General features: G+C 46.2%; 1 protein-coding gene across 2 annotated transcripts in view; it reads left to right on the forward strand.

Annotated features, from left to right (window-relative positions):
* The window catches only part of LOC112249087 (A disintegrin and metalloproteinase with thrombospondin motifs 18-like), a 48,459-nt gene that overhangs the window by 21,156 nt on the left and 12,730 nt on the right, over nucleotides 1-14,573 (forward strand). For both annotated transcript variants that reach the window (XM_024418730.2, XM_024418731.2), the window contains 6 exons: nucleotides 5,902-6,074; nucleotides 7,612-7,742; nucleotides 7,872-7,995; nucleotides 8,741-8,985; nucleotides 12,437-12,557; nucleotides 13,073-13,199. In XM_024418730.2, the coding sequence (XP_024274498.1) occupies nucleotides 5,902-6,074; nucleotides 7,612-7,742; nucleotides 7,872-7,995; nucleotides 8,741-8,985; nucleotides 12,437-12,557; nucleotides 13,073-13,199 (921 nt within the window). The remainder of the gene's footprint in view (nucleotides 1-5,901; nucleotides 6,075-7,611; nucleotides 7,743-7,871; nucleotides 7,996-8,740; nucleotides 8,986-12,436; nucleotides 12,558-13,072; nucleotides 13,200-14,573) is intronic.

Raw genomic sequence — 14,573 nt, forward strand, 5'->3', positions numbered from 1 at the left:
GCTCAAGAAGAGTCTGTATTCATTTGAGATTACGACTCCCTCTGAGGGCATGTTTGGCTTTGGAGGGCTTGGCTGCTTCAGAAAAGGACAAGGAGCTGAAAGAAGGAGGGACATTATTGATGGACAGGTGGCTTAAATTTCTAAGCATCTGGCTTGTTCTCAGGTTTGTGTCTTGCAGGATGGGATGTGATCATGCCTATTGGATAACATCCAGCCACTCAACCACTTTGATTTGCATCAATGATATTGAAGACCTCAACTCAAACCTTTCCAGTGTGTTGAGAACAACTGATTTCTTTGTTCCATAATATTGATGAATATGGTGATCTGTTAGCCACACCAATTAGACTATGATCGAGAAATGTAATTTCATAAGCGTATGATTTAGAAATGTAATGGCAGATATGATTTCCAGGACAGTTTAGTGTGTGTGGGTGTGTGTGTGTGTGTGTGTGTCTGATGGTGTAAGCCCAGGTGTTTCCTCCCAGCAGTTGCAGCAGGTTGGTGGAGGACCTCTCCTCTCAGCAGAGTAACCTTCCCAGGCACAGGTCTTCCTATGCTGTCACTGTGTGTAAACTATGTGGCATGGGAAGTCCACCTTACCTTCCTCACTTACCTATGTCTCTTTTCGTTAATGGCGTAACGTCTCAATGGCTTTTACTGGTACCTCAAATCAATACATGCAGACAAAAGCAAAAGAAATACAAAATCCCACAAGTGGGAACCCTCAATTGGAATGGATGTAGTGGCTCAGCACACTACATCCACTCTCTCCCCCAACAGTCTGTCCAGTCAACAAGCCATATATGTGTTGGAGGACTGACATTGGTGAGGTGCTGTCCTTTCTGCTGTACCTGATTGTTCACTTAATCCATCTTGGACCAGCCTGGGGAACCAGACGCAGACAGACCCTCATACGATGCACATTATACAGTCAGTGATTAGCAGACAGACCATACATGGAGCTATATAAGTATAATCCACTTTAAGAGTAATGTTTTAAAATGTTTTTGGGGCATTTAAGAGGTCTTTTTAGTATGAAGCAACCACTAAATCCTGGTTGATGTTGCGAATTGGGAATCATTGCGAATCCTGACCTAGTATTGTTAGTTTACCTACAGATCCAACATGATCTCAGTTTGATCACCCTGTTGCAGGATAGCTTTTCTGCAGTGCAGGAAATGTAAAACTTGTAGAGTATTTGATGTTTTAAAAAGGCTTCTGAAGTTTATAATTTCCACTTTAAAATGTTCCCTTACGAAAAATGCATCAAACCCCATACACAAATTATAATCCACAAAATAGTTTACATTTCCTGTTGCTGCAGGATTATTTTCCTGCTGTAGCAAACTGGCTCAAATTAAGATCCTACATCTATACAGTATGGAGCAATGATATTTATGATATCGTTGCCCCTTTTGGGCTCCTGAGTGGCGCAGCGGTCTAAGACACTGCATCTTAGTGCAAGAGGTGTCACTACAGTCCCTGGTTCAAATCCAGGCTGTATCACATCCGGCTGTGATTGGGAGCCCCATAGGGCAGTGCACAATTGGACCAGCATCGGTAGGGTTTGGCCGGGGTAGGCCGTCATTGTAAATAAGAATGAGTTTTTAACTGACTTGTTTAGTTAAATAGAAAAATCTAATATAAATGATACTTTACTTCTCTGCTGACTACTTTCTGTGTTTCTGACAGTTTGCTGTCCATTACAGTATTAGAATCATATATACAGTAACTCCATTCTGAGCATAGTGTCTTCCCTTTCACCATTGGACTGTCGGATCTGTCTGTCCCCTTGAATCACATTTTAGCTCTGATCCGTGAGAACAGGAGAGTATATTTAAGCAATCTGTCAGATTATTTTGGCAGCCCAATCTTGGTATAATCTCTGGTTCTGGAGATAGATTGCCCTCAATCTGCTCACTTGTTTTGGCTCTCAGACTGTAACATCCCCGTGTAGTTTACAGATTAGGAGAATATGTTCTCTCCTCAAAAACCACAGAACATATTATATCATGTATTATGCAATTCTATTCAGTAAATATTCTATCTTTGTTTGCAGACCTTTTAAAACAGTCTCAAAAGTTTCAAATCATCTTGAAGAGACTGTCGATAGGGCGCCAACGCACATCTTTGCAGGTGTTGTAAAATTATATATTTTTTTTATCAGTCTCATTTGAATTTTGTAGTGAGGGAAGCCCCCTCTGAACACATCACCTGGCAGATTAAATGAATGAACAGTCTTGATAAATATGGCAACATAGGTTGGTGTTTGATAGTAAAAACCCTTTATAATGTTGCATGGGACCGGTGATGATCAGATTGCCTGTTTCACGACAGCATCTGACAGGCTCTTAAAGATGCTTTACAAAGGTTAAAACACAGCAGTTATTGGCAGTGTGTATCAGGTACCAAGGTAAGACCCAAGTGAAGACTGTGTGAAGTAACAATGTTTATTGTAAAAACAGGGGCAGGCAAACAACAGGTCAAGGCAGGCAGGGGTCGATAATCCAGAGCAGTGGCCAAGGTACAGGACGGCAGGCAGGCTCAGGTCAGGCGGAGTGGTCAGCTGGGCAGGTACAGGTCAGGACAGGGCCAAAAACCAGGAGGACGAGAAAAATAGAAACTGGAAAAAGCAGGATCTGAGACACAAACCGCTGGTAGACTTGAAGAAACAAGACAAACTCGCAACAGACAGACAGACAACACAGGTATAAATACACAGGGGATAATGGGGAAGATGGGAGACACCTGGAGGGGGGGGGATGGAGACAATCACAAAGACAGGTGAAACAGATCAGGGCGTGACCGTGTGTGCAGCCTGTGACGCTATCAGGTTGCAGACCCCTGGGTTAATCGCAGCCTGGCATAGGGGAGGTTCAGTAGGCCCTGAGGGGAGAGGTCAGTAGGGCTCACTGGGGGCTCCGCATCACACAGAGGGGAGTGTGATCCAGCAGGCCTTTGATTCTGGTGGGAGTACTAGTGCGGAGTGACTGGGGAGGAAGCAGGGCAGCAAAGTAGGAGGTCCAGTGGTGGTTAGGGGTGGTCAGGAGCCTGAGAGAGATGCCCCTGTGTAGTGGTGGTTAGGGGTGGTCAGGAGCCTGAGAGAGATGCTCCTGTGTAGTGGTGGTTAGGGGTGGTCAGGAGCCTGAAATAGATGACCCTGTGTAGTGGTGGTTAGGGGTGGTCAGGAGCCTGAGAGAGATGACCCTGTGTAGTGGTGGTTAGGGTGGTCAGGTGCCTGAGAGAGATGACCCTGTGTAGTGGTGGTTAGTGGTGGTTGACCCTGTGGTGGTGGTCAGGAGCCTGAGAGAGATGACCCTGTGTAGTGGTGGTTAGGGGTGGTCAGGAGCCTGAGAGAGATGACCCTGTGTAGTGGTGGTTAGGGGTGGTCAGGAGCCTGAGAGAGATGACCCTGTGTAGTGGTGGTTAGGGGTGGTCAGGAGCCTGAGAGAGATGACCCTGTGTAGTGGTGGTTAGGGGTGGTCAGGAGCCTGTGAGTGGATGACCCTGTGACCCTGTGTAGTGGTGGTTAGGGGTGGTCAGGAGCCTGAGAGAGATGACCCTGTGTAGTGGTGGTTAGGGGTGGTCAGGAGCCTGAGAGAGATGACCCTGTGTAGTGGTGGTCGCTGTGTGAGGGACAGGGAGGAGGATGAAAGAAAGGGGGACAAGGAGGGGGAAGAGGGGGAAGGGAGAGAGCAGGTGACGACTAGCCAGACAGGATGACCTCTAGGCCACTGAAATTTGGACTCATAGCTGTTGCCGTGAGATTTAATGTCCCTCTGGGATGCTGGAGGTACAGCATCTGTTGCGAGAGAGAGAGAGAAGAAAATAAAAAGGGTATAACAAGAAGTTCAACTTGGCTGGTACCCCCCCCCGTATGCATGTGAGTGAGTAGTCAGCTATCCAAAAGTTTTGGGTGATTTTATTTGGCCACCCCAATTTTTCTGGAATTTAAATATAAAAAAAAATTGAATTGTTGGACATGAAAGACAATAAAAACAGCAGCTAATCAGCTCCAAGTGATTTACATGTTTGAAATCTGCTCCAAAGTATTAACACACATAATAGAGAGATGTATTTGATCGTATAAAAATGTAAGCAATGTTTGAAATGATGTTTTAGGTAAATATTATATCTGTTTGGGCTTCTTGCGGTCAATTTGCCGTCTAGAAATGATTTGTAATTATGTTCCGGCCCCCTGACCATCCGCTCAATATTTTTTTTTGCCAGCGGCTGAATGTAGTTAATGATCCTTTACCTCATCTCCCTGAATGAAACAAGTAGCACCCGAACCCCTGTTAGAACCCAACAACGTCTGGTTGTCTGCAGACCTCATAAGCAGTCTAACATATGGGCCTATATGTCTCCGTTCCTAAGCCCTAATAGGATCAGACTGGGAGCTCAGGCCCAGATCTCTGCACACAAAATGAGTGGTGTTCTGCAAACAGGAGGTTTACACAGACACCTTTAATAGAGCCTGTCATTCTGGGCCTTCCTAGCAGCTCTGGGACGCACCAGAAAGAGGTTTGCCATCCAGGTTTTATGTGTGACAATCCACTGTTATCAGCACTCGCATTTATCGGTGTAATCGAGTGTTGACAGTAAAATAAATTATGGAATGTGTGCCGCTTTGTTGCTGAACATAATACACACATCATATTTTTGCTGTGTGTGGTTTGATAGGAATTAGTGGTTTGAGGTTTTATGCTTTACCACAAATAGTGTTTTTTTAAAATAGTGTTTTGCTTTGCTGTTTAGTGTCTGAGCTGATGTTGTGGTTGTGTTAGCTTACATAATTTGATCTTGGCAATGAAATCCAATAATATTTCCCAGAGCTTGTCTAGGTGACTATGACAAGTGTTGTGTTAATTTGTTTCTATTTCGGTTGACATTTTGAACCCAGACTGTCTACTAAATGCACACACATCTACCCAGGGCTTTTGAAATGAAGGCTTATTACTCAGTCACTTGAATGAATCATGGAAGACTTTCCTTCTCATTTAACAACACACTGATCCCCATGTGTGAACACGCTAGCACACGCTAGCACACGCTAGCACACACACACACACACACACACACACAAACACCGACATCCACACATTCACTTAGCTGTAAGTGAATGCTGGCTCTGCTCCAGCAGGAAGAGCCTAACGGAGATTCATTTGCTCTGAGGTTAGGCAGTGGAATCCTGCCCAAGAAGTGCACCGCTCCACTTTAAAACAGCCTATCAGGCTCACAACAGGGAAACGGTGTGAGTAGGTTCCACAGGAGGTTGGTGGCAGCGCAATTGGGGAGGACGGGCTCGTGGTAAATGGCTGGAGGGGAATGAGTGGAATCGTATCAAATACATCAAACACGTGGTTTCCATGTGTCTGATGACATTCGCTTCGTTCCAGCCATTATTAATGAGCCGTCCTCCCCTCAACAGCCTCCACTGGTAGGTTGTTCCTAAGAACAGAAGGCCTTTTCTATTAATGTGGCAGACTGGAGGTACTTGAGGCTGCTGTCTTCACAGGAGTGGTTGGGAACCTGGATGAAAACCCATTAACCTGAGTAGTAGTGTTGTTTTGAGGCTGTCATTGTATACTTTGTCTTAAATGTGATTATTTCATTCTGCTTTGAAACTGTCAAATCAGGGCCCTGGAAATGTTGGCTTGAGTCCCTTCTCATGCCCCCGGACTATTTACATTGACCCCCCCCACACTGGTTTCGTACACTGCTGCTACTCGCTGTTTATTATCTATCCATAGTCACTTCACCATTACCTGCATGCACAAAGTACCTCAACAGGTTAGTTGAGGTAATTTGTGTTGAACATGAGGAGAAGAGAATGCCTGCCCTAACCTATGCCACATCTGTGTTGGGTCTACATGTGTTAATTGTCTGTTGTTTTAGGCCACAACACAACGGGAAGTTTTGCCAGGGCTCCAGTCGTCTCAACCAGCTGTGTAACACAAAGCCGTGCCAGCCCAGCGGAGTGGACTTCCGTGCTCAGCAGTGTGCTGAGTACAACAGCAAACCCTTCAGGGGATGGTACTACAAATGGAAGCCCTACACCAAGGTGGAAGGTATGGCAACTATTTGTTCAATTCCCCCTGTAATTAGGAACAGGGTAAATGTTGAATGAGCAAATAGAGTCCATCTAGAATGCACCTCATTCAGCCAGATTTGATAGATTCACTGTTTGTTAATACAGTACAGGCTTGTTAAAAAAAAGTGCATTTAATTAGCATTGCAGATTAATCAGAGCGTTATGTCCTGTTTCAACTCTCAAATTAGGATTACTTTTTGAATCTTTTGTGACAAACCTGGTGTACTAATTTTAATGTTGAAGCCAAAAATGTGCCTCATGTGCACCATATCAATGTGTCAGTCTACTCTACATATGTATCAGTCTACTCATGCCTGGGAGGGCTGTGGATAACCGGTCAGTCTAATCTACATGGGAAACATGTAGCCACCTGCTCTCTCAGGGAGAAGGAATATATTATAAAGGAAGCCCTTAAGGCAGGTTTTACCTGTGTCTACAGCATACATACTGTATGAGTGAGAGAGAAGGGAGGGAGAGAGAGAGAGAGAGAGGGAGTTTGGCTGTCACCCCATTTACCTTAGTGAGACGCTGATTCATGAAGATGCAAGCAGCAGATCCCGAAAAGCCTCTTGGGGACTGAGTTGAATGGTCGCCTCGGTGATTGTAGAGTGGTTCCACACCGCTCGCCCTCCTCCCTCTCTCTCCCCCTGTGGAGGGACACTCCCTAAGGCCCAGCCCCCAGGGCAGCCTGTAGTGTCTGACCGTGGCACCATTTCAGAGGACAAGCCGAGGTATCAGGAGGTAATTGCAGTCTAACTGGGCTCTAAGCACCAAATCCAATAGACTTTATGAAATCAAGGGACTTGGCCTACGGAAGTGAATTACTAACATTAAATGTCAAATAGAAATGCTTCTGGAATGCATTCAGTGGTTCACATCCTCTGTAATGGAAGAGATTGACATTAAGACAAAACGGAAGGAATCTGAATAGTCCCAACACTGAAGCTGGTCAGATAATGATGCCCCTGTGTCACTAGGCTGTTTCCATGCTGCTGGTAACACCCCTGTCATTAGACTATGACTGTGTGTTGTACAGAGAACCCGGAACCCATGTCTGGAACTCTGTGAGATCTGTGGAGGAGCTGCCCTCCCTGCATTCCTGTTTTATGGGCCCATTTGTAACAGCCTTTCAGGTCTGACGTATGTGAATTGTGCCAGAGGTCTGCTACTCCTTCAGTCCCCAGAGGGTCCGTACATTGCACTGCAGTGGACATGCATCGTTAACACAATAGAACCCTGAATACACTATTCACCATTACTCCCATCGATTGGCTCCTAGCTTGCCCTCATCAATTGGCGAGTACGGTTCCTTCATTACCATAGGCCTTTCCCAAGCCCCACATTGTAATATGGAGTGTACCAGTGACAGAGAGAGGCCATACGGAGGTTTGTGCTCTTTATGTAGTCCTGGAGACTCACACCTGGGAAGGAGGAATTGGTTAATGCACAGGTGCAGAGTAACCTCCATGATCTTGTTTATAACACCTGTTAAATCTTCTCTATGTCCTCTGCAGCTGAGGATATCTGCAAGCTGTACTGCATCGCCGAGGACTTTGACTTCTTCTTTGCCATGGCCAGCAAAGTCAAGGACGGGACATCCTGCTCAGACCACAGAGGGGACTTGTGCATCGAAGGAGTCTGTGAGGTAAAGTGCAGATTTGAGGAACATGATGTACAGCAACTCATTAACTACATCTAAGTCTACTGAATGTGATGTTGGACCCAGGATGCCTTCTGTGTTGTCCAAGTTCCTTCTGTTTCTTCCATCTTGTAGCCGGTGGGTTGTGACCAGGTGCTGGGCTCTAAGGCAACTCTGGATGCCTGTGGAGTATGTAGAGGGGACAACTCCACCTGCAAGTTCTTCAAAGGCCAGTACGTCCTCCAGCACAGAGCTAACGGTACGTCAAGCGGGAAGACTGACGGGTCAATTTGATGCAGTGGGAGAGAGTGGGAGCTCTGTTGTCGGACATTTCTGGCACAGTGTCATTGGGGCAGAGTTATCTGAACATCACAGGATGAATTCTCTAGCAGATGCCACTGTGTGGGAGACGGTCCCTTCCTCCAGACCTCATACTATACTCTCACAACTGGCTAAGAGCAACCTTTCCAGATCACCGTCTGTGTGTATGTATGTGTGTCTGTGTGTGGCCCTTTAAGTGTCCAATAGACAAAGCTCTGTGACTGAACCGAAAAGTGACCGCTTGGCAGACCTAGATGTTGGGTCATGGAGCACAGGCTGGGGTTGCTTCTAATATAGTGGAAAGTTATTTATGTGGTTGCTTGCATGAGTCGTTACACCAGGGCAGCCGTATACTGCAGAGAGTTATAATGGTTTATGCTGTCTCAGTGAATTAAGCTTACTGTCTCACCGCTTTACTGAAAACACAGCACCATATGATCATGTTATATAAAACACTGTGTAATACAATGTACAAAGGTAAGATTAAAACCAGGGAAAGTTGTTAGTTGAAAGGTGTTTTCTGATTTTCTGGTTTGGTCTTGATGATAATTCATCCCAGTGAAATACTTGAATATACCCAGGACAGTGTAATGAGTGTTGCCATGTTGTACGAAATAGGAATCTCTAACAAATCAATTTCCTGACTCTCAGAAGGTAAATGAGCTCTTTCTCTCCCTGTTCAGAATACTACGCCATGGTGACCATCCCACCTGGAGCGCGGAGCATCCTTGTTCAGGAGATGGAGATCTCCACCAGCTACCTGGCTGTGCGCACCCTGAAGAGGAAGTACTATCTGACAGGGGACTGGACAGTGGACTGGCCTGGAAAGTTCCAGTTCGGTGGGACGGTGTTTGACTATCAGCGCTCTTTCAACCACCCAGAGAGCCTGTACACGGCTGGACCCACTAATGAGACCCTGGTCTTTGAAGTAAGCTGCCCCTCCGTCCCCGTCTACCCTGACATCCGTTACCGAATTAGCGGTGACAGAGCCTTGGCACAGGGCTCGGATGCTCACCCAGATGAAAACAAGGCCGGGCTGTAGTGCAGGGTGGGCGGGAAAAAGGAGAAAACTCCCAACAACAACGAGTGGTTCAGGATGAATTGTGTCCTGATTCTGATGTTGTTGTCGGGGCTTTCGAGGTCAATTAGGCTAAACGGGCCGTCGTGCTTCCATATTCACCATTAAGGTCAAAGTGGACACCTCACCTTATGTGTCACAGGCTCTAGTATGTGATCCTATGATTTAGTGTTTTCCTTTTAAAAACGTAAGGATGTAGACATAGCAGCTGGTTGGACACTGCACAGTTCACACGCCCGTAGGACATTCTTTTGTCTTACCTGTCAGAGCAGAGGCCTAAGCTCTGAGGTAAAAGCAAGCCTTTACTTGTCGTCACTCACTGCTGCAACTGATGGTCGAAAAGAATGGAAATGAAGCTCCTGACAGTCGAATGAAAATAAGTGTTGTTGATTGTCCTTGGAGAATAAGTGACTCAAGGTTGCTCATGCTTTAGTTTGTATATTTAAGAGTTAGGGTGTTGAGAGGCAGAGGATATATTCCCCAGATAGCTATGTAAACGGTGGCAAGCTTTTTTCACATGCCCTTTGAACTCTTAAAAACAGAGGGGGAAAACCAGGTGAGTTTGGAAAGTTTGGTCTGTTATCTATCCACCAAAGGCAAGGTGAAAGTAATGTAAAAGCTAGTTTGGACAAAGCCCTCGGCCTCGGGCTGCCTGTGAACTGAGAGCTGAAGTTTAAATGGCGCCTATAAATATATGAGAAATGCCATAGTAAAATCCCTGGAATGCCTTTCAGTAATTTTTGTCATTTTGCAGAAAGAGTGGATTTGACCATGTCGTTTCTAAATGTTTTTCTACATGTTTCTTGTTAGCTTTACATCACCACACAAAGTTCAAATGGCCTGATTTGATGGACTTTAAAGTGCTTAGTTCTCAGTGTGGTAACAGCATGCTGCTCGCTGCACTGACGTGGTTTCTCCCATGTAGCCTGAGAGTCATGTGTCCACTAGTGCGGTTAGCAGTAGCAGGGTTAGCAGTAGCAGGGTTAGCAGTAGCAGGGTTAGCAGTAGCAGGGTTAGCAGTAGCAGGTTGCTGATCTGCAGAGAGGACATTAATCTCTCTAAGTATGTTCCGTAATCACAAAAAAGAAGAGAGGGACCCAGTTTAAAAGATTAAAAGAATTCTGCAATTGAACTGTATAGATCTGAAGAGCTTGGGTCAGGGCACAGAGAGAGAGAGAGAGAGAGAGAGAGACTTAAATGCGTTCCAAATTATAAAGGTAGCAGAAAGGGAAGGAAACTGGGTTCCACTGAGCCTGGCAGATCTGTTATGCTGTCGTGGAAAACTAGAACAATGCTGATGGCTCTGAGACCCTGACTCGGCTAGAAACAATTCATGAAAACAAATGTTGAAGAGTGGTGAGGGTAAACTCTGACCGTGTTCATGTATATAGCCTAATCAGACAGGAGAATGGCAAGAAAAAGGCAGGGAGAAACGAGACACAACATATGGGGAGCTCTAGGGATGTTATTTGAATTGGAATAGGGATTATCCTCTGTATTGACAAAGTCGCAAAGTGTTTGGTGGAGTCACGTCAGTCGAGAGCAGAGGATTGTGGACCTGGGCAGCAGGCAGGCAGTAGGTGATGCTGGGGAGTTGTAGCCATGTCTGCCACTCTGTAATTCATCATCATTTCCCCCTTAGCCTAATGAGCGCTACAGTGAAATTAATAATATACCCTGGTACAAAATATGAATTATTATTTTCATAGGCATTAATCTACCATAGTCATGTGAGAATGGCAAAATGAGATGTTGTTAGATTGTTGGGTTTTTGTCTGTTTGAAACCACTGCGGCATATCAGAGAGAAGTCATGCACAGTGAATTAGGTTGAGGCTTGGATGGCGGTGGAGGTGGGGAGAGGGCATTTAGGGCTGTGGACTATCCCAGGCAGGCAGGGTTAGGGAGAGCTGTCTCGTGTTGTGTCTGATGTCAGGGCTCCAAATGGACAGGGGAGCCCCTGGGGCTGCGTTCTGGAACTTGTGTTTGCTGTGCAGTGCCAGCAGTAAATTTGGACCGGTCCTGGAAAGGCTAGTGTGAAAGGGTCCAATGGCACAGGTCCAGGGCAATATATTTAGCCTGGAAGCTCTGGGGGTTAGCTTAAAGCTTTATTAAGTTCATAGCTAAGTCAACATTTTCCACCTCACTTTCTCTTTCCACTAAAACCTCTCTGCAACGACTCCTCTGATAACGCTTTAAATCCAATTCGCTTCTCACCATACCTACTGCCGAGGTTCTTGGTTTCTGTTACCTGTTGTGGACTCACTGGAGAGTGCCTCTGGAGCCCGTACAGAGCAGTCTCATGTTCGTATGTCCTGCTTCACTGAGCTTTGGAGAGCGCATGTTTCAACATCTATCCGGATGCACATAAAGTTCATATTGCTGACCGTGCCCACGGGACAGATGTAGAGTCATTTTATCTGATCCCAGTACATTGAACAGGAGGACCTTTCCTTCAGACATCTGATCCCAGTACAGATGTCTTCTCCATGTGTAAACCCCCTGCCTTTGCTCTAGTTGGACTACAATAGGGATAATCTACTGTGAGAGCTGAGGCTGTTAGCATATTTAGCTTGTAAAAGTCTGAACCCCCTGTAGTAATTAAAGTGTATGTGTGTGTGTGTGTGTGTGTGTGTGTGTGTGTGTGTGTGTGTGTGTGTGTGTGTGTGTGTGTGTCTTACTGGTTTACATACACAACAACATTTGAGACAAATGTTAGAGTTTGATATGAGAGACAATTACTTGTAATAGGTAAATAATTAGCTATTTGCTTGCATGCCTGAATCAGTGTCACTGCTGCTGGGCATTGTCAACAAATCCATCAGTTTGGCGGTTTGAATATTGACCCCAAAATGTTTTGATCAAGTCTATGGGGAACAAAGCAGCCCTTCATTTTGAGAGAGAGCTTTCCACTCCATTAGAAGCAACCCCAGCCTGTGCTCCATAATCCAACATCTATGTCTGCCAAGCGGTCACTTTTCAGTTCAGTCACAGAGCTTTGTCTATTGGACCCTTACAAGGGCTACACACAGACACACACAAAGACTTGCACGCGCACACACATGCGCACCCACACACACACACACACACACACACAGTTCCACAACACCATTGTCACCAAGTCACCAGTTTCCTGCCACTTCACTTGTCTTAGTTTTTCATTGTCATTCTCTATGGTCCATTGCTTGGAACCACTTCAGGGTATGCTTAGCCTTGTCTATTTTGGCAGGGAGGGGAATGACTGCTAACCACACTTGTGGAGGTGCTAATACCTCACTGTCATATTCTCCCTCTCTCCCTCAGATCCTGCTGCAGGGTAAGAACTCGGGTGTGGTGTGGGAGTACACCTTGCCCCGCAGTGAGAGGAAACCCAACTACACATGGGGAGTGGTTCGCTCTGACTGCTCGGCCCCGTGTGCTGGAGGTGAGCCCATGATGAGAGAATTCCATGAGTGTGTGTGTGTATATGTGTGTGGTGCATTGGGCTAGCAGGAAGTGCATTCTGGCTCATCAAAAGCATCTTTGTAAGCAACAGTGAAAAGGTTGCACGGTCTCCCTTGGTCCTTTACAGACCTCCCTGAGTACTCTATCCTATTCACTCATCAATGTATGTCAGCGAATGTGTGTGTTTTTATATGTGAGCCTGGATCAGTGGCTCCCTTGCTCTATTCACTCTATCCCAGTAGGGAGGGTGAAAGCAGACAGAGAGCTCTAGACAAGCTTAGAGCAGAGATCGCTATCTGCACCCAGTCACTATTTCGTTCATACTTTACTTTAGTTGTCAAGCCCCCCCGTGTTGCTCAGACGGGAGAAGAGTGTGGGCTTTGTGTGTGACCTTTTCAGTGGTTGTAAAAGACAAGGCAAACTGATAGGAATGATGATGTCTGTCTGTCTGCCTCGCTCTCCTTCTCTCTCTCTCTCTCTTTTTCTCTCTTTCAGGTCGGATCTCGACAAAAGCCATCTGTTTGCAAGATCAGCGGACCCAAGTCAACTCGACACAGTGCAACCCTCAGACCCGACCAGTGCTCAGCTCTCACCTGTGCAACACGCAGCCCTGCCCAGCCTAGTAATTAACCCTCTCTTTCTCAGTCTGTCTCTCTGTCTCTCTCTCTCATTCTGACAGACACATACCACAACCTCAGCCTACTGTCTGTGCTTTAGTTCCATTGGCGAGCTGCTGTGGCTTGGTCTGGGATGCTGGTGTGGTCTCTTTGCTGCGGGCAGGGACCACTCAGCCTTCTCTCCCTGTCGCGTCCTGCTGGAGAGCCCTGTACGTTCCTTACCCAAGGCTCCGGCTCCCAAACCAAACGGGATTAACATACCCTCCAGACAGGGGCAGGCCGGCCTGGTTTTCCCAGCACTGGCCCCAGCTCAAAGCCACAGCTTCTGGACCAGGCCACAGTAGAGAGCTGCCCCAGCCCCACTCATGCTCAGTTTCACCCTGCCTGACCGTCTGAGTACTGCTCGCACTGATAAGGTTCAGCACAGAGACAACTCTGAAGAAGACCTCCGCAGCCTCTCGTTTCTCCTCAATGAGTGGTCTTCACCACCGGAGACAAAGAATGAAGATGCTAGAAAAAGTCAGACAGAGATCACAGATTCAATTGTTTGCCCATTATTAACAACTGTCTGCTAAATTGGGATCGTCAACAATTTTCTACAACCACGACAGACCAGTAAAAGTAATTTCCAAACACTTACTGGGCATCAGGATGGAATCCTTTCAGACATTTTGGTTGATCTCATCATTTGGGGAATTTATTTCAGACACCAACCATTTTCTTCAGATACTGGATGCAATTCTCAACTTTGCAAATAAAAGTTGGGATGAATGAATTTCACTTCGGCTCTGCTCCAGTGACAATCCATTCAGCTCCTATGGGAATGACTCGATTTACGATGCTCCATCTTCAAAGGAACAGCCATGAACCAGTCAGTAGAGAGACTCTTTGAGCCTGACACGCTGACAAAGAGATGACAAACGTCTCTCTCTCTCGCCACCCGCCTGTCATCCTCTCCTTGTTGTTGTCTGCCTGTGTTGCTTGATGTCCCACCCCTACACTCACGTTACAGTACAGCGTATATGAGTGATGGTGGGTGAGGGGGAAATCAGGACCATACAACTGTTTCCTTAAAGAAACAATAATAACCAGTGCAGCTTTCCCTGTCCAAATCTTGACAAATCGTTCAATAACAGTGGGTAATTGAAACGACTCTAAGCCTGGTGGGAGTCAGTGAGTGCCTTTGGTGTGTGTGTTGTTGTCAGCGCAGTACTGTTGCATCTTGGGGAGTGCGTTGGTACATCATTCTATTCTACATCATTATCTCTCGAGACATGTTTGTAGGCCTGGTGCTAGACCACTTAAACCACTCACTTTCTTCTGTGTTCAGGGGACTATCGTCGTAAAAATGTGACAGGGGCACATACCACAGAGATCAC

Source organism: Oncorhynchus tshawytscha, linkage group LG04 (assembly GCF_018296145.1).
Source record: "Oncorhynchus tshawytscha isolate Ot180627B linkage group LG04, Otsh_v2.0, whole genome shotgun sequence".
Classification (NCBI taxonomy): Eukaryota; Metazoa; Chordata; class Actinopteri; order Salmoniformes; family Salmonidae; genus Oncorhynchus; species Oncorhynchus tshawytscha.